We start from the raw sequence: 19,456 nt of genomic DNA on the forward strand, positions 1-19,456 counted from the left end.
TCTGGTCCGAAACACCTAGAAGCCTGTGGCTGCAGGATCTCCTGGACACAACAAATCCCCAACAGTTTCAACTAATCCACGAACTCCAGGTCCCTTTCTCCCAGGTAGGCAGGAAGTAGACATAATGAGTTCCACTTCATTGATTTTCTTTAATCAAGCACTTAGATTGATTTGTGTTACGTAGCGTAGGGGATGGTGGTATGTGGAAAGATAACTTGTGATGAATTCTATATTTATAGCGTTGATGAATCTAATGCTCTGTAAGTTTTTATGTACATTTCAATAAACTTAATAATGAAAAAAAATAAATAAAAATCAAGCACTTTATTATTGCCAAAGCCACACACTCAAAGCACAGCTGCCAAAAACCTGATTACTTTCCCAGGTAGTCAAGGTGCGCGCGTAAAAACAGGAAATATATCTGATACTTATCAAATCAACCAGCAGCACGTGATCAACGTGCAATTGATGAGCAAAGAGCTGGGGCATGGCCTGCAGGTTAGACCCGCTGCAGAGCCTCGGCGCCCACGAGGGACTTTGACTCGCGACACCGTTTCTTTCTGTCCATACCCAGCTCTGGGGCTTTAGCTGGGAACTTCCCCTGCAGCTAGGGTGATCAGATTTTCAAGACAAAAACCGGGACAGCCAACAACATAAAAAAGGGCTGCCGCCCTAACTGACCGGGACTCCCCCACCCGCTTTCCCACAATGTATGCGTGCAAATTGTGCGACTTTGAGTATTGATAAAAGCACGTAAATACCAAACGTGATACTGATTGAATTATATATTTTAAAGTTATATTTGTACAATGAACTTGACTGTTATTGGTATTTAGTGTCAAAATGTTGAGCATCTCTACTATAACACACACAAAAAGTAAATATTCATAACAACAGTGCTTTTGCTTTGTTTGACATTGCATATCTTGTTATGTACTTTCCACGCAGCCTGTCTCTGTGGTGCAAGCAGTTAATGTACGCTATTACTGCTCATAACTAGGTTGGGGGTTCGAGCCTTTCCTAAAATGACAACATTGTTAACATCTAATACTGTTTATATAGTTGATCATTGTTTGAGATAAAAAAAAAATAGAAAAACAGGACTGTCACTATCCCCATGCCCAAAAACCAGAACAGGGTTTTAAAAACATACAATTCTCGGGACAGGGAGCCAGAGGTCGCAATCCCGGGGCAGTCCCAGCAAAACCAAGACGTCTGGTCACCCTACCTACCTGCAGCTCACCCTTTCACAGCAGCTGGCCCAAGACGCCTCTTCTGCTGCCAATGAGAGCCTAGGTGGGATGTTAGCAGCATCGCACCCCAGTAGCCAGGTGACCCGGAAATGCGTACAAGGATGGTTTATAGGCACAATTGTCGCACCTCTCACTCCAACCCACTGTATTCTCGACTCACGCCGTTATCTTGTAGCACTCTGCATACAGGGGCTAGTTCATTGGCTGGCCCTCCGGATTGGGAATGGCAGGCCGCCATTCCTCCTACACAGTGGCGTCACCAGGAATCAAATTTAGGAAGGGCACAGAGGGGGCCACAGACAAAAGTAGGGGGGGGGGCACAGACAAAAGCCGGGGCTGCCTATGAAAGGTAATGTGTGATGTCACACGCACTCCTGCAGAGAGGCTTGTGCACACCAACTACCCACACCCCACTGCACTTCCCCTCCCATCAGAATGCAGGCACGAAACCTTTCAGTGACTAATGGCCCATCATTAGCAGTTTCTTGGCTACATTCTTATGGGAGTGGCTGCAAGCTGCTCTGCACACTATGGAAGTCGCTGTGCAGAACCCGGGCAGGAACAACTGAGAAGTTGCTCCTGCTCATGTTCATACCGATGCCAGAATGCATGCCAAGATCACTGCTAGCTTTGATACCAAAGGAGAGTATTTGCCATGTGATATGCAGACATTTGCCTCAGTAGAGTGCACAAATAACACGCGAACAGAGAACACGGTCACTGCTCGCCTTAGGTGGGGGGTACAAGTGTGGGCACAGGACTTCAGTGGGGGGGTAGGCCCCCCAGGCCCCCGCTAGTGACGCACCTACTCCTACATAATAACAGATGGTCCTTATATACTGCTTCATGCCAGATAGCTCCCACTTCTAAGCACTGTAATTACTACTCCATTCAATTGTACTGAGCTGAGTCGGCTGGGTCAGGCTCTAAACTTGTGAAGCAGATGTTGTGCACACAGCAGAGGGTTGTGTCTGTGACCTGCACACCCACATCACCAAACTATGGCATTTCTTCACTGAAAAGGGTGTTTCTTTCCGTTTCCTAAGCTATGGCAGCGTCTGCAAGCATCCCGTTGCCATAGCAACCGACTTCACTAGGTAGGCCCTCTGTGCCCCATTCAACATTGACAGCGCTCCTATCACAGATGCAAAATCCTTACTGATTGCGTCACCTGTTCCACCGCCCCCTCCTCGACTCGGGGTGAACTGCGCTCCATGTCACTGTGTCTCTTTCTGCTGGCTTGCTTTTGTTTCATTGGCTGTGCTGCTTGCTTGTGTTGTTGACCTGTTTGCAGGATTTCTCATCTGAATGAACACAATATGTCTCTCTCCCATAGGATGTGTGGCGGCTCTGACCCAGGCTTCAGAAAACGCAACGAACACCAACACAACCTCCGACTTCAGTGGTGAGTTGCTACTTTGCCTACCTAACGTCTCCTACTAGCTGTAACAACTGATTTGGATATGGCATCAGTCCTTAAAATGGGCCGGTGCTGCCCGGCCCTCAGTACCTGCACTTCTTATTTTTGAGCATTTGAGTACCTGCACTTCTCAAAGCCTGAAAGAGAGTATTAAACTACATGGCGAGGTGCCCATTTGCTGGGGAATGCAGCACCCTCTCCCTCCTACTCTCCCCCCCACCCGCAGTGCCCATAATGTCTCCTTCAGCGCCCACCTTGCAGAGCAAAAGGGGAGACAGCTCCAGAGCTGCCACCTCAGCAGGCACAGAACAGCATTTTGCAAAGTGGGCCTCACCTGTTACGCATGGGGTCCCTTGAGAGTTTTCATATGGGGCGTGGATTGATTTGGAAAGCCCGGGCAATTACGTTTATGTTTTTTGTAACTTGTGTTATGTTATTAGCAGTTCCTTTTCTAATATGTAAATGTTTAAGTAACTGGAGTTGTGATGGAATGTTTTGGACTGAAAACCCAAACACAGCTCCAGTCTCCATCCAAATAGCTTTTTATTAGACATTGGAAGCTAGCAATAATATAACTCCCCTTTTAAAGCTTTGCTTATAGATATGATGTCTGCTAGGTTGACATTACATGCATGTTCTTCTTAACACAATGCATAACCACAAACGGTAAGCTTGTGTGAAAGAATCCCTGTTGCACTGCTTATCCAAATGGTGCGTTCCTTGACAAAAGAATGTATCCTTCTCAACACATGGCATCTTTTATACGAAAAAAAAAGTGTCAAAAGGGGTCAAAATCAGTCTTTGATTGATGAGCATCTTTGAGAGATGGTTGCACTACGCCGATGGAATCAGATTTAAGGTGATGACTTAACAGTACACCATTATATGGACATTTTGGTTGGAAACACTGAGTTGTTTCGGCACAGCATGCTCTCAAGGCCAGGCTCCACAGAGAGTTAAAGAGGCTGTGAGAATATAACTGAAGAGTGAGTGAGACCTATAGAAATGGGCACAAATAGAGAATGGGCCCCACCGAGCAGGACACACGTAGACAGTGGTTCAAACGGAGAACTAGGAAAATGCGGTTGTGACACAAGATTAATTGAAACAGGCCAATGAGCCTCGGCCATGCTCCAGAGCGACAGCGATTTTAAGACACTCCCAGGTGGAGCCCAGCCCACTTTATAATAATATATAATGTATTCTTATATAGCGCTACACACCCATAGGTCTCAGAGCGCTAAAATAATAGACAAGATTATTATCCCACCCGGTAATACTCAATTGATCAACCTCAGAGGAGGAAAGACTGAGTGGACCCTGCAGGGATTCAGCAGGCTGCACACAGATATCAGAGGCGAGCGCTTAGCTCACTGCGCTGTCTGGCTTAAAGCCTAGATTGCTGCGTGAGTCCCTGCACTTTTTTCTTTGCATTCAAAGCCCTGTATGGCATGCACAGCCACTCAAAGGGGGTTGAAGTCGAAGCAGTGTGTGAGGTTGTCTCTTCCTCCCATGAATACAATGGCTTTGTCAAGATCACACAATGTGACAGAGGAACAGCTGGTAATTGAGCCCTTGCTCGTCTGCTTGCACAATGGTGTGCGGAAGTGGGGGTAGTGGCTTTCAAGCACGGTTCCTTACTGCATTCTTTGCCCATGGGGAGGCGGGGACTTGTGAGGCGCGTGTGCCCAGCACCCCTTGCATTAAACCATGGAGCTTGCTTGCCTGGTACCGTGGGACACAGTGCAGCTCCCGCCCGGGCGCCTTCCCAGGTGCCAACCTGAGCGCCATCAAATAAACACTGGCAGGCACATCAAAGCCAAACAGCCATTTGGTTCTGCTCTTGTCTTTGTTTGCTCGCCGCCATTTCGCATTTTCAACTCGGATACCTGGTTTTGTTTTGAATGTATTGATTTATCTAAAATGGCCGTACACCAGTCACTAAAGAAAAGATGGACCCCTTAACACAGTGTGCCGTGCTTACACGCATGAGACAGTCGGTGCGTATGGAAGGCAGGTAGGGTTGGGGCAGAGTCAATCACATTGCAAGCAGGACTTTGGTTAAAGGGATAATTTGATGCAGGGGCAAAACCTCCATTTGAAGAACCCTGCAGGATCGCGTGACGCGGCAGAGAGTGCAGAGAACAGTATATGACCCAGTCACGAGCACTTTACCTGAAGGTGAGGCAAATAGTGATATGACACAGCAGGCACAAGTACTATTTGACCTGTGGTTAATGGGCCATGATCATGACGCAGGAAAAATGGGCAAACGCATATCTAGAAAGTGGCTGCGCCTGCTAGCTCACCTCTTGCTTAGCATACTCGGAAAGCACTGTTTAAATGAAAAGAGTTGCACAGATCATGAAGGGTGGACTTAAAAACATCCCAGAAGCCTGATGAGGTACTCAGTCAGGGGCCTAATCAGTGGCAAGCCGTCCCAAATTGAGGAAGTGGAAGGCAGAAGCCAGCACTCTCTGCCATGATGCTCAGCCTGGGCCCCGCATGTGGAAAGCAGTGCTACAGCAAAAGCAAAAAGCAAAAGCATGTCCAATCAATCACCTGTGAAAGCAGCGTGCTGACGTTTAAACAATCATTAACAGGCACTGCCAGCAACAAACTGCTCAGTGGCCCAGATCAATGTACCCACATCAAGAAGCCAGAGGCTTCACTGATGGGCTCAGCTTTTAGATGGGTCACGGCGCTGATGACTAGCATCTCTTTGTGAAACTAAAGGTCTGATTCACAGGTGTTTTATAATGGAACAATCCCATTGGAAAACGCTCTGTGAATAAGGCCTTAAGTACCCTCTGAATTGGGGTGCTCCCCTTTGGCCAAAGGAAGGTTTCTAAATATTAAGCCCTCTTGTCTCAAAGGAGGGGAGGAGATCTACTGCACAATGGGTTCATCCTCCAGCTAGCTCTGCAACCAAAGGCAACACTCCCAATGCCTTCAGTGGTGAACCTTGGGCTTTAAGTGAGCTGAGGCTAGCCCTGGCCAGGCCTGACAGGCTCAGAAATATGGTTCTGAGGTGGGGTTCTGACGGGGTTCACTAATGTCCCCTGGTAGCCCCGCCACTAGAGGACAAGGCTTTTTTTCTAAAGACTAAAGCTCTCACTCATATGCGAGAGCTTCAGGCTTCACAAAAAAATGACTTTTATACATAATTTTGGCCCCGGCACATGTGAGGCATCCCTTTTAGTCAAGAGATGCACATGGGCCGGTCAGTACCTCCATTGTAGAAAAAAAGGTGAGGCTGCTGGAAGTCGAGGACTTTTTTTTCTAAAGCCTGAAGCTCCCACTCATTCGCAGGAGCATCAGGCTTTAGGAAAAAAGGTGTCGGCTTCCAGCATCATCACCTTTTCAGTCTTAATGGTGCTGCTGCCCCTCGCCAGGCATCCCTTTAGCTACGAGATGCAGCGCCATCATTAAGGCTGAAAACGTGTGGTGCTGTGACCCTGCCAGGCCTCCCTTAAATGGAGAGACCAGCAACCTCTCCCCCAATGGCGAGAGGGTGCTGATTTCTACAAAGGGCTGTCTAGCAGGGCTGCCTGTAGCCCATTAAGCTGGGGCTCGTCGAGGGGGCGTGGCCTAACAAGCCAGCAGTCGACCCCGTTAGGCCACGCCCCCTTGGTGAGCCCCGGCTCATTTTCCTGGGTAAAACCACTGCTACATATTTGCTTGCTATGCTGGGATCAGTAGTCACACTGAGAAGGTACTCACTCTCGTGTTTGATGCCCAGCACATTAACTTATCAACACTGACCTCTAAAACTCCACGTTTCCTCAATTTTGTCAGGACAGTTTGGCAGAGAAACAGCCTCCATATAACGGTTACCCCAAAGCGCGCAATGCCGAGGCACAACGGACAGACTGCACGCCGGCACTCGGAGGGGGCATTGGGTGCTGACTCATTACCCACTTTTAAAAACTGTCCCCCAGCCCCCCTCCCCACCGCCCGCCGCCAACAAAAAATGTTTGCGGATGGATGCGCCCCTCGTACGAATCAAAGGAGCCAGGAGAGTGGGGGCGCAGGCGGCTTGGGGAGAGCTGTGGCTTGCTGTACTCTGTTGCATAACACGGGTGGAGAATTAAGTGCTTGAGAAGGGATTGGTGGATTAGCTGCTCCGCGGGCCGGGCTCTCCTTGGCAGCAGGTTTCATAGTCGTCAAAGGTGCAGAGCGATTGGAAATGGCACAGGGACGGGGGCCTAAACAATGGCGCAAGAGCTCCGCGAGTTACAAACCGACAAACTAGGTGAGAAGTCGCGAGCGGCGCAGGGGGATGGGCCGGGAACGCAGGACACTGCCCGGTGACTGGCATAGCGCCACCCTCTATGGTTCCACCTGTCCTGATTTCCGAGACTGCCCTACATTTGGGAAACATCTGATACATTTCAGTAGCGTTTCAGACTTTAGCTTCTGAATGGTGGCTATGAATGCACAGTGTTATGCTGGTGCCAGCCTGCTTCTAAGCACTCGCAATTTAGCAGAGAGTTCCTAGAGACCAGGACAATGACAGCTGTGCCCCGCATAACGTGTAGTAACATAGCATAAAGGAACGGACGCACCAATAAACATGTTTATCCATGAGATCGGAATCCGGATGAATGCAGACAGGAGTGGAATAAAGGTCCCTGCTTTTCCAAATCAGCAGCTTGCTCACTAGACCATATCTCCTCCCGAGGTGATTGCCCAAGATCACACAGCGAATCAGAACTCATGACTTCGGACTTCAAAGTCCGGGGTTTTTATCAGAAGGCCTTTTCCTCAGAGCTGTCCCACTGCCCGTTTGATGTCGCACACTGCTATCCCGTGTGTGAAGAGGACACTGGGTACAGAGATCCCAAACTGCCCTCTTTTTGCCTCAAGTGCTTTACCCACCTCCTGCGCTCTCAGGCTTTCCAAGGGTAGAGTTCAGTAGCTCACCCAATACACTCCTTTTAGTGGCCCAGCGACAACTGATCAAAATAAAGCAGTGCAGAACATTTAAAAAGTATTAGGTGATCATTTGTGGGGCAGGGGTACATTTCGACCGCCTAGGGGCCTGCACAGGGTTTAATCCGGGACTGCCCATGTGAGTAGTTCAGCCGAAGGCTGTCGGAATTTCGGACAGTGCTGCTGTAAGGAACCCACTCTTTTTGCCAGATAGAACATCCAGGGCGAAGCTGGAGACTATACAGCCCGGCCGGAGGCCCGAGGCGGTGGTGTGGCCTGGGGCTCTTGTTTCTAACTCTTGCTGGTTAACCTTTACATGAAACCCCTACATGACTTCTTGAACGAGCTCAGGGCAATATTTCAGAGTGATGCCAATGACACACAGAGTGTATCCAGCCTCGGGTAAGGTCATCTGGCTAGTATCACACACATACGGTGTCCTTTCAGGCAGGTTAAACAAGAGAAGGCTCCCAGTTAGTGAAGGTGGACCCCTGGCAAAACCTAACTCCTTGCATCCTCATCGCAGTTCTTGGAGTCAGCTCTCAATAATTATCCTGAAATACCCCTTTTCTGGATTCACTTTTCCTATTCAACAGAAGGCCAGCACCTGGAGCTTAATATGCTGCTCCCCCTTTTCTACATTACCACACATTCACTTCTTACTGCTGCCCCATGGAGGGAGCTTTCCACTTCTGAAGGGAAGGGGTTGCTCTGGCGAATTTGCCTACAGTAACAATAGGGGAGCCTCTCAGGCAGTTCGGATACCTCACTCCAAACTCTGCCCAATAGCACACAGCGCGTCTGCTTTGACTGCTTCCATCTCCGAAATACATTCTTGTGTTTCTGGAATCCTCCACCTTCACGAAAACAGGAGGACAGGGTCCCCAAGAGGTGTGCGAGGAAGCAAAACGTGGGCGATCCCACAGTGCCTCCGTGCCAGGGGGTCACCAGAGATAGGCCCATGGATGTTGCATAGGGTCTCAGAGGCGACTCACATGTCCACGCGACTGCGGACTGTCATGGCCGCCGTGATCACTTGGACAGAAAGCAGGGTGCCGAGCCAACAGCATCTGCCGTATCCACCGTGAACATACCACCCAAGTGTGTGCACAGCCCAGGATGTTGGTGCCATGCAAGTACTTATTACATGGCACGTGTGGTGTGCAAGCCAGGCTCAAGTAGAGTACACTGAGTGGTGGCAGAACACACCTCCTTTGTTGGGGTGTTTTGTCACTTAGGACACTTGGGCCTACTTTGACGGCGGCAGCATTGAGATTCTTAGCTAAAACCTGAACATGTGTCTGACATGTGTTGTGTTGGACCCTGTTCGGTTTTCTGACTTGCCCACTGAGTGCAGTGGAGGGCTATTTTCCTCTAAAAAAATGATTGTTAACAGCTGGCAGCTTTGGGCGTGAGGCACTATATGGTGGATAGAACTCACCAACGGAACGGCGTGATTTTGAGTCACTGTCTGCGGTCGGAGGCACACAGGGGTGGACCGGCCTATAGCGAAAGCAGGCGATTTCCCGACCGAATGCCGCCATTGCCGGGATGGAATCACAAATCAAACAGAGGCCTGTCGGGAAATCTCCTAACGTCGCTGCAGACCAGCCCTTCTCCACGTGTGGTTTTTGGATGATATATGGGTTGTAAATGGCAAAGCAGCCTGGCCAATCCCTGCAGCGTGATGGACATGAAGTCCTATCTTCTTCATCATGCAACCCCCGCAGGTATATGGGGGGATAATGCCCAGACAACATGTTGGTCACCCCCCCCTTACTCATAGACTCTTCTTTGTCACGGTCCTTACTAAGTGTGGCCGCTCCCACCTCCAAGAGAGGATCACGGGTTGCTTTCATTGATGCACAGCCCCTTTTAGGGGTGTCCCACCCACTCCCCCAGGTGAAAGATATAGGTGCTTTATTACCCAGAAGCTACCTGTGCACTGACATGCTCATTCTGGGCTTAAACTGCACATTCAATATTACCACCATTGACAGCAAAACCTGGCAGGAGGCCCAGCTGTTTCTACCTAGAGTCATACCCCCCAACACAGAAAACTGTAAAATAATAAACACAACTTCCCAAAAATGTAGCATTCGTCCTTAAAGTTCATCATTGTGCAACTCCGCCCACTCTAAACTCTGCCACCACGACCCGCCCACCTGGAGCCCTCTGTCATTTGTGCCCACGGGCCCCTTTGCCTTGAATCTGCCACTGTGGCTGCCCCAGACCCCTTAATGTTCAGACAAGAATCGTCAATGCACAGGCGGCCATCGGAGGTGAAGGAAAGTAGGAGAACTCAGACATCTGTTCAGTAAATTAGAAAAACACCACCATCTAAGGATGCTTCCCTTCCCCGCAGGAATCCCCTCCTACAACAACACAAGAGTCTGTCTGCGTGGGGCAGATAATGTGCATTGGCCAATCACACAGCCTAGCCAGACATTATGGCAGCACATCTCTGCACCGCTGTATTGTGAGGGCTGAGCCGCCCATGTCACAGCAAAGCATCATAGCTACACCATGCTGAGGCAGTGTGCCAAGAAACACCCACCAAATGAAAAGGGCAGGTGCATAGCCTAGGCAAACACCCTAATTGCCTTCAGGCACAGCCCGGCTCTCTTAGGCTCCTGGGCTCAGAGAAGGCTGGTGAGGAGAGATGGCGTCATTATTACACAACACACAGAGAAGGCCAGGATCACACTCTGTCATGTGCATGCCGGTGTTGGCTGACACATGGCATGAAGAGGGCTGCCACACAATGATGAAGATGGCCGGAAGTGAATAAACACACAGGCTAGAAGGTGATAGGGTTGGCTCAGACGTCCATTTTTTTTTTAGATTTGAGCCAATGAGAGTAAAGAGAGGAGCAAGGTGGGCTCATGGGCAGACCACTCAATGCAGAAAAACAAAAAGAGGAGTGTGGCTTGAAGACTTTGAGTGACTCATAACCTCTGGCATTGCTCTGGGCAACCCTCCAGACCAATGTTTGCCTGCCTCCCATGCTATTAAGGAAGCAGAAAGGCCATACACAAACCTAGCAGTTTGGGCTGGACTTCACCTTTTGGGTTGGGGCAAGCGTGATTTGTTTAGGGCCTTTCCCCTTTGAAATGGCATGGCAGGCTGAACAAACAATGGTCTGGAGGGTTGCCCAGAGCAATGCCAGTGGTTATGATTAATACTAAATACTTCCAGCTATCACCTTTCTCTTTTGGAAAAGTCACCTGGAGATGGCTGTGTGTGCCCAGACATGGGTTCTGCCACTGCCATGCATAGACAGCCAAGAGACACTTCACTGAAGATGGCCAATGCCCATGAGACATGTCTGGGATTGCTGGTGGCTTCATGCAGAGGGTTTGTTATCTAGCCGTTTGGGCTGGATTGCCCCTTTGGAGGTGGGGCCAAGCCTAATTCTCGCAAGGTCTTTCTGGAATGTAATGTCGTGGAAGGCTGGAAAACAAAGAACTGGAGGTTTGCCCAAAGCAATGCCAGACGTTATGATTAATTCAAAACCGTACCCCCATCACCTGTATAATTTGCTACTGGGCGGACTAGGAGCAGTGGATTACTAATTATGACTGAAGGCCAGCGTGACCTTGGATGGCACACTCTCTTTGTTCAGCGCTTGCAAGCCGGCATGACATGATTGAAGATGATAGAGGCCATTTGCTTGCTTGTTTGTGGGGAGAATTATCTGCCCTCAATATTCGCAGGTGCTCGACTTTGTGTCCATCTCTTTCGATGGATTGAGGTTAGACCAGTGACACAGTAGTGCCATACTGCTACCGCACTCAAGTTAATGGTGCAGTGGGGTAGGTTTGCTGAAAATTTTGGGGCTGGGACATGACATCTAAAAGAAAGGGGCCCCTACCAAATGAGGGTGATAAAATGGAGTGCCACAAAAGTTGTGTGGGGGCAGACACTATAGTCCCCCCTAAAATTGCACCCAGGCAGTGGTGTTACCAGTGCTTTAAGTGGGCCGGGGCCAGCCGGGGCCGAGCACTGGCAGTCTTCAAAAAGTGGGGCTGAGCCACCTCTCCACAGGACATTCGCCTGCCGCCATGATGAAGACAGGCAGCTGTGACTGACAGAAGCGCCAGCCACAGCATCGCGCAAACTGCAACTTGTGTGACACTGTGGCTGGCATTTCTGTGAGTCACAGCTGCAGGAAATGTTTCAGTGTCAGTGTCCCCAAGCACTCTGTAACGTCCTCTCGTGACCCGTCATCAGGGGTCACGAGAGAAAGTTAAAGTCCCAGGCGGCCAATCTGCTCTGCAGTGCACAGATCACAGAGCCCAATGCGTCTTTGTCCATCAGCGAAGCTCGGTGATCTTATCTGCGCTGTCATTAGCTCTGGCATTTGTAGTCTTTCAAGATGGGGGATGTCACAATTGTACAGGCCCGGTTTATTTATTTATCTATTGTGTTCCAGGTGCACGGGTCCATTTATCTATTTAGTTTGTACCTAGCAGACTTTGTTGCGATATGCATTTAGTTATGTAGGCGAGACCATTTTTACATGTTAGCCGTTAGGCCATGCCAATCAATTCTTGGACCACGACCATCATTCAAGCCATGCCCCTAAATGAGCCCTTGCCCTCAATTTCTTACCCCAGTTTAGAGTCACGCAGCCAGGTGTTTGCTTCCTAGCCTTGTGTGTCATGGTGGCACAAGGATGTTTAAAAAACCAGAGCCCAGACAGATCGCGATGCTGTGCGCACACACGTGTGCACACCTGGCCGCTGAAGTCCCAACTTCTGCAGCCGCATAGCTGGTCACATTGGACAGGGTGGGGCAGCTCCACCAGCTTTTTATGAGTGGCAGGCGAAAGAACAGGCATTGTCTCTTTGAAATGCCGGCTCCCTTTGAAGTCGGTTTCTGCTCTTTGATCTGCAAGCACACAAGTAAATAAATACTCCCCCCCCCCCCACTGTACTCCCCAACACGCAATCTGTTTACTTTGGAGTTGGCTGATCCTAGAAGGTGAACTCCCAGAAGAATCCTCCAGGTACTTCCTGGCACCTTTCCAAGTCTAACACAACACAAGGACTTCACAGCAGAGCTGCACTAATACTTCACTATCCATGAGACTTCTAAGCAGCAGATCAGTGGGACATGCGGGGCAGGGGTGGGGACCCACAGAGCGGGGTGTCAAGCAGAGATCCAATGAGGCCTTGCATAGGGGACCCCATCCACCCTGCCAACCCAAGCGGAGAGGAAATCACAGGGAAATACAGTACAGGTGCCACCCGGCACTGCCCTTGGGATCTGAGCAACATTTTGCACCCATGACCTTAGACTGGGCAGCATTCTTCTCAGAAGAGCAGGCCACTCTGCCTTGCACCTGCCTTCTGAACAGGCCACTGGGCGACCCGCCTCCCGTAGAGACGGTTTAATGATGCTGAGTGAGGTTTCCTGCAGTAACTACCAATCAAGTATTACAGAGTCCAGGTCTTCTGTGAAGGTCCAACCAGAATCTCAAAATGTGTGACCTACACACTTCACAGTCTCACCAAAAAGAGAGAGGTTTTAGAAAACGGTCCCCTGCTGTCTTTTTTTCAGGAGTTTTCCAAATCCAGCTTTCTTACTCAAGCCACGAGGTTTCATTGTAGGCAATCCATCTCCTTGGCAGAAAAAACAAATATATGAATCGAAAAGCCTGCTGAAGATTTTTAAGTCTAAGATTAAGGTTAAGATTAAGCGCAAATGCACAGAGGGGTGACTGGGCGTCCGGGATACGGGGGAATTTCTCAACTTGCCAATGACTGTCAGGATGATAGGGCAGAAGCAGAGCCCCCCTTCACTTTTAAGGCTGCTGCAAACTGTTAAGAAGTTAAACACAAATCAAGGGGGCTACTGATGTGTGCCATGATGCCTGGCACAGCAATCCAGGCACTGAAGTGCTCACGGCTTACGGGATAAAATCAGGAGCAGCAGGAAATCAGGATCATCCCAAAATATCACAGTGAATTGAATGGTCAAGCCAGGGTTTGTATGCAGCACTCCATCCTCCATTTCCAAGACTTCCCCAGAAGCTGCTCTTTATCCTCCTTTAGGCATGCACGCGGAGTATGGGCTGGGGCAGGTTACTTCCACACTCTCATGCGATTAAGCCCTCCAGTTTACACTGTCATGATATTTGGAGATTTAATCACGAAAACCTCACAAGAACGTCCTCCTTTTCTCCTGCGTAGACGCCATTCAAGAGAACGGCTTGAGCCGCAATGGATTCTGAGTGGGATATTGTGAAGGCAGAGATACCTTCATGGAATCGTTTGAAGGTAGGGGGGAAGGGGGCAGCGTCATTTTATGAATGAGGGTTTCGAACTCGAGCCAAATGAGAAAGCACCTCCAAATATGTCAACACTCCAGCTGGCGCCGGCAGTCGTGGAAGCCGGGTCACCATGAAGGCCCGTGTGTATGGCCTGTCCCTCCAGGTGATGCACGGTCTGGCCGGGCTGGGCTGTGAACAAGGCTCGGATCTGTCTGGCATTCCGGACCTGCCCTCCTCCGGCCCTGGGGAAGGGGGCACATCTCGCCCGACCTTGTTTGCCCAGTGGCGGCGTGGAAGAGGGCGGTTGTGGCTCTTGGAAGAGCCAAGTGTGTCAATAAGGCTCCTGGCACGGGAATAAGACCGCCATTCTGGCCCGCGGGCTTTTGATGTCCCAGCCGGCGCGGATGAAAGACGGGGAAGTACTGTGTGTGAGTGTGTACTGTACACGTGTGATCTCACTGCCAGCATGGATCCAAGAAGCCTGCACGGTGGTTCAGACCGAGGTTGGGGGGGCAAAGGGGGTGGGGGAGGCATGCTTGAGCTGGGGGCTTTCCCAACAGCATGGCCGCTAAAGGCCGTGGGGCCATCCAGCCTGCTTCTCTGACACGCTGTCTCCACTCCAGGTCAAATGTGCGGCTATCTGACACGTGACTGACTCTAGGCCCTGTCGGCAGTCCTAGAAACAGGACTGTTGGGACATCTGCATGAAGCAGGAGTTTGCTCTTTACTCCCACTGCCAGCAGGCAAAAACAGGAAAGCAATCACCCGCTCGCTGTCGGCCTTCAGAAGCCCAGCCCTTTTGTAGCTCGCTGCTCACCAAGCAGGACTTTGCTCTTTGCTCTAAACGTCAGCTGGTGTAAGGACGAAAGGATGGAGGCTGATCGTTCCACGAGGAGGCCCTTGGAACCTTTCCCCACTGCACCCCCTCGCCAGCCCCCACCACCACCCACAGACATTAGTGTGAGACGCCAGGCTATGGTCCGGCTAGGTCAGTGCAGTCTTGCTGCTATCCTGGCATATACCGGCAGCAGCCCTCCCACTTCCCCTGTGCTGCACAGAAGACTCGCGCTGTATCGGCCCCAGTGAGTACCCTAAATGCCAGGCCCCCTAAAAACGCCGGCCTGCTTTCTAGCAAGTTTGAATTCCGGCCGGTATTCCCCTCTTTCATCGAATAGACTTTCGCCCAAAAAATGTGCATTTTTTTAACCATTTTTTTTTACTGCGAAAGCGCAGATGGTAAATTGGAGTAAGGTGCACAGAGGAGGGTGTGGCGGGATTAAGGGAGGTCGCCCCACATTTAGCAGTAAAGTGGTCAAATCAGTCAAAGAAATTCAGCAAAATTGGAATTTGTCAGAACAAGCCGGCAAACGTTCATAGAGCCACGGACGTCTCTAAAGCCATATGGCCTCTCCAGGTGACGGCCACCATTACTATCAGCTGTTTGAACGGTATGGGGAGAGGTTGCAGTGTCTTGCGCTGATATGGCTGAGAGGAAAGAGCCAGAAGGCCTCCCTGCCAGAAACCCTATGCAAATCTGCGAGTAAATACCATAGGAAATCGGTTCCAGCACGTGAGCGAGTGCGCCATCCAAATGGTGTTCTCGGAATGTTATGTAGCGTTCTTCATTTGCCACACGAATGGCGGCCATTTTATCAACCTCTCCATAATGAGAGACTTAATGGACTCCATTAGGGATTGGCACCTGTGTCTCCGCCATGCAACGAGATCTCTGCAGCGAGCGCCCGTCCTACTGAGCTGTAATAGCCAGCGTAAAAAAAAAAAATTGAAACGGAGTTTACAGTAGCCCTTACACTCTGCAGAAGGGATGTGGGGGAGAGCTGTGTTGTTTTTCATTCTAAAATTGTGTAAATATGAATTATGGTCAAGTTTGTTTCCTAGTTATCCAAAGAAGCTGCTCTCTGGCTCACGTTACCCTTCTGCCACCAGCTCATAATTTCTCTATAGGCCAGGCCAGCAATGAGAAATGGTCTTGTATAGGGCACCTATGCAATTTTGATTCTCTTGTTGCACCTGGCTCCCCAAGAAAAGGCAGGTAGGTCAGGCATCAGTCGGCTAAAAAGAGAGGCAGATACAAAACCCAGGGCTTAAAGTGGGCCGGAGCTAGCCATGGCCGAGCCCCGGCAGTCTCAGGAATGGGCTCCCGAGCCGGGGCCCTGCCAGGGCCCACCCCCGACTAGCACCTGCCACAACGACACCTCAGGCCTCCCGTGTAGAAGCTGCACGGTTGCATGAGCTGCCTGCAGGTGTCAGCATTTCGGATTAGAAAAGAAGAAAAGTACTGACGGCTACAAGCAGTCCGTGGAACTGTGCAGCGCTTCGGCTGCAGGAACTGCCTGATGTCTATGTACTCAAACAGGAGGAGGGCTGGACTGCCCAGCTCTCCTTTTGTTTCTGAGTAAATAGTCATCACGCAGCATGAAGCTGGCGGCCTGCTGCGTGATGACTATTTACTCAGAAACAAAAGGCGAGCTGGGCAGTGAGTCCAGGCCTCCTCCTGTCTTTGAGTACAGAGACATCAGCAGCAGGCAGACCTTTCATTGAAGGAGCTCGTGGTTAAAGCGTTTCCTACCGCGCGGCTCCTTGAATGAAAATGCTGCGTGTGAGCTGTGTCACACTGGAGCCACACCTTTGGTGTGCCCTAACCATTCTTTTGTTTAAAAGGAGGGGCTGGGCACATTAAAGGTAATAAATGCCAGTGCGCCCCAGCTCTACTTCTTTTACCACTCCCCGCCCCCTTAGGCCGGGGGGGGGGGCTCTTGTTGGGTAATGTGGCAGCTATACCCCCTAATGAGAGGACCCCCCCAGATTTCTAATCTCATTTAAAGCACTGGCAAAACCTGAAGTGTTGATGAGTGCAGGACACAAGTACACACGCCATGAGTGTGGGTATGGTTCTGTGCGATTTGTGGCCATGTGTTTTATCTGGCGACCTATTGGGTGGGTGTGCGATGGAGCTAAAGTGTGCCGGGCTGTGCAATGAGCTTTGAGCTGCTTCAGTGAGGTTAAGGTACAGGAGATGGCACTGATAGGCTTACACAGTGCCTTAAGTGGCACTACAAAATGAGCCCGGGCCCATCAAGGGGGTGTGGCCTAACAGTGGGGGTCGCCTGCTGCCCGTTAGGCCACGCCCCCTTGATGAGCCCCGGCTCAATGGGCTACTGGCACCCCTCCCAGGCAGCCTTTTGTAGAGATCAGCACCCTCTCTCCCCGGGGGAGAAGGGGTTGATCTCTGCCTTTATTTTTTAAAGGCTTGCCTGGCAGGGGACAGCGCTTCACCTATTCGGCCTTAATGGTGGCGCTGGCCCTCGCCAGCTGGGGAGGGGCAGCGTCACCATTAAGGCTGAAAGGGTGAGGACACTGGAAGCTGAGGCAGTTTCCTGAAGACTGAAACTCCTGCGAATGCGCGGGAGCTTCAGGATTTAGAAAACAAGGCCTCTGCTTCCAGCAGCCTCACCCTTTCAGCCTTAATGGTGGCACCGGCCCACGGGCGAAGGGATGCCTCGCAGTGCGGCACCACCATTATGGCATTTTTTCCTGAAGCCTGAAGCTTTCGCACATGCCTGGGCACCTAGTATGATGGTGCTAGTCGGTCGAGAGGTGACTCGCTTACTTGGGAAGCTAGATGGAGTTTGGGGTTCATGAGGAGTTAACTGTTGGAGCACCAGTCCGCTCTTGAGCTGAACACTGATGTGTGTTGTGCTGGTGTCTACCAGCAATGGGGAGTTGTTCCTCCTCTGGTTCCCATTTCTGATGGGCATGGGGTGGCATTGGTATTTTATTACTAAAGGGACAGAGTTGGGGAGATTGTTCGGACTCAGCCCTGTCTCCCAAGTTTTTTTGAGTTGGGCGGTGCTAACGGAGATATCAGAGGCATTGCTAAGGGGGGCTGAGTGCGCTATAGCCCCAGGTATTTCGGCAGTAGCCCTAGATAGAAGCTCAGTGACTACAACCAAAAGGCTAGCTAGCCCCGAGTCCCCACATTAGCGTAGCCCCGGATCTTTTACAGACCTAGCAACACCCCTGGGAGATATTGTATGTGCATGTGAGTTATTGTGAGAGAATAAGGCAGGTTGTCTAAGCCTAGGTTGTGGCTTTTTTTGCCAAGTCCACCATGCTACTTTGAGGGAGAGTATGGGTACCACCCGTTGCCCGCCTGGTACCCCCTAATACACTTGGGAGATAGCGTGGGTGATAGTGTCAGACTAGATGTAGCCTTACTTGGAGCTGGAGCCTGATCAGAGCTGCGAAGGGACGCAATGGCTTGGGGTTATGTTACCGTGGCCACTTAACTTTGGCCATCTTTTGGCCAAGTGTCCCACGCTGCACTAGGTGGGTGGAATCCATGCATGAAGTAACATATTGCAGCACCACTGTTTTTTGTCCAACCAGCACTGCATGCAACTAATTTAACACAAAGAGAGCCTGAATAAATTGCGCAGCTCCTCCTCGGGTGATCATTTTCATGGCGATGCTCACAGTAAGAACAAGGCAGCTCTGTGCCCTGGACAACACATAAGCCCCCCGGCACAGTGTGGAATTCTACAGAGGTTCAGGAAAGCTCTGAGCGGGGTGGATCTTCTCTACAGGGATCAAGGAGCAGGGAATCCAGTTCTGGGCGTCTCGTCGGGTTCTGAGAGACTGCACATCAAGCCCCCCGCCACTTGCCAGAAATGAGGTTGTTGCAAGGTCCCTTTCCATCCCCTGCGCGGGTGGCAGGAAGCTGGGAATCAAGTCTCTGGTCCTACACCAGGTGTGGGGAAACTGTGAAGCCAAGCCAGTCTCCAGCTCCATCTTGGGTTTGAAGAAGCTTTGAGTCAAATCTCTGACTCCTCATTGGGTTCTGGGAAGCTTAGAGGCCAGTCTCTAAGCCCTCCTTAGTTTGTAGGGAGTTCTGAATCAAGTGTTGGATGCCATAGTTGTGTTATGCGAAGCTGAAAAGCCCGTCTCCAGCAACGCCTTGGGCTGCAGCGAGCGCTGAGACACGTCTCCAGCCCCTCGTTAGGTTTTGGGAAGCTCTGGAGCCAGTTCCTAGCTTTTCCTCAGGCTGCAGGAAGCTCTTAGTCAAGTCTCCAGGCCTTCATCGGTTTATGGGACACACTTAAGCCTGTCTCCAGACCCTCCATGGCTTGTATGAACCTCTGGGTGAAGTCTGTGATCCCCTCACCAGGCTATGGGAAGCTGTGAAGCCAGTCTCCAGCCCCTCCTTAAGGAGAAGGAATCTCTGAGTATGTCTCCAGCCAGGTCTTTAAATAGGCCAGGTTAGCCAGTGCAGAGCTCCGGCAGTCTCCACAAGCTGCTCATTGGCCGAGGCTGCACTGGGGCAACCCTCAGTCTCACTGGTAGCGGGGGTCTGGAGTGTGAGCTGTCGAGCACGCGGCAACTCGGCAAAACCGAAAGCATAATCTGAAGCGTAACTCACACACGTTCCCTGCTTCTGACTCTTTCAGCCCTTCCAGCCAGGGCTGTTTCTTGGGGCAGGTATCTCCCTGGGGCATAGCTGATCTGCAAGAGTGCAACACCAGCTGTTCCCATCAAACACTCGGAGAGTCA

General features: G+C 50.7%; 1 protein-coding gene across 1 annotated transcript in view; it reads left to right on the forward strand.

The window, feature by feature from the left end:
- Positions 1-19,456, forward strand: part of TGFA (transforming growth factor alpha) — a 63,075-nt gene that overhangs the window by 26,507 nt on the left and 17,112 nt on the right. Inside the window, exon 2 of the mRNA XM_069618909.1 lies at positions 2,590-2,658. Within this exon, the coding sequence (XP_069475010.1) occupies positions 2,590-2,658 (69 nt within the window). The remainder of the gene's footprint in view (positions 1-2,589; positions 2,659-19,456) is intronic.

The sequence above is a fragment of the Ambystoma mexicanum genome, chromosome 10 (genome assembly GCF_040938575.1).
Source record: "Ambystoma mexicanum isolate Mex_15411 chromosome 10, UKY_AmexF1_1, whole genome shotgun sequence".
NCBI classification, from domain to species: domain Eukaryota; kingdom Metazoa; phylum Chordata; class Amphibia; order Caudata; family Ambystomatidae; genus Ambystoma; species Ambystoma mexicanum.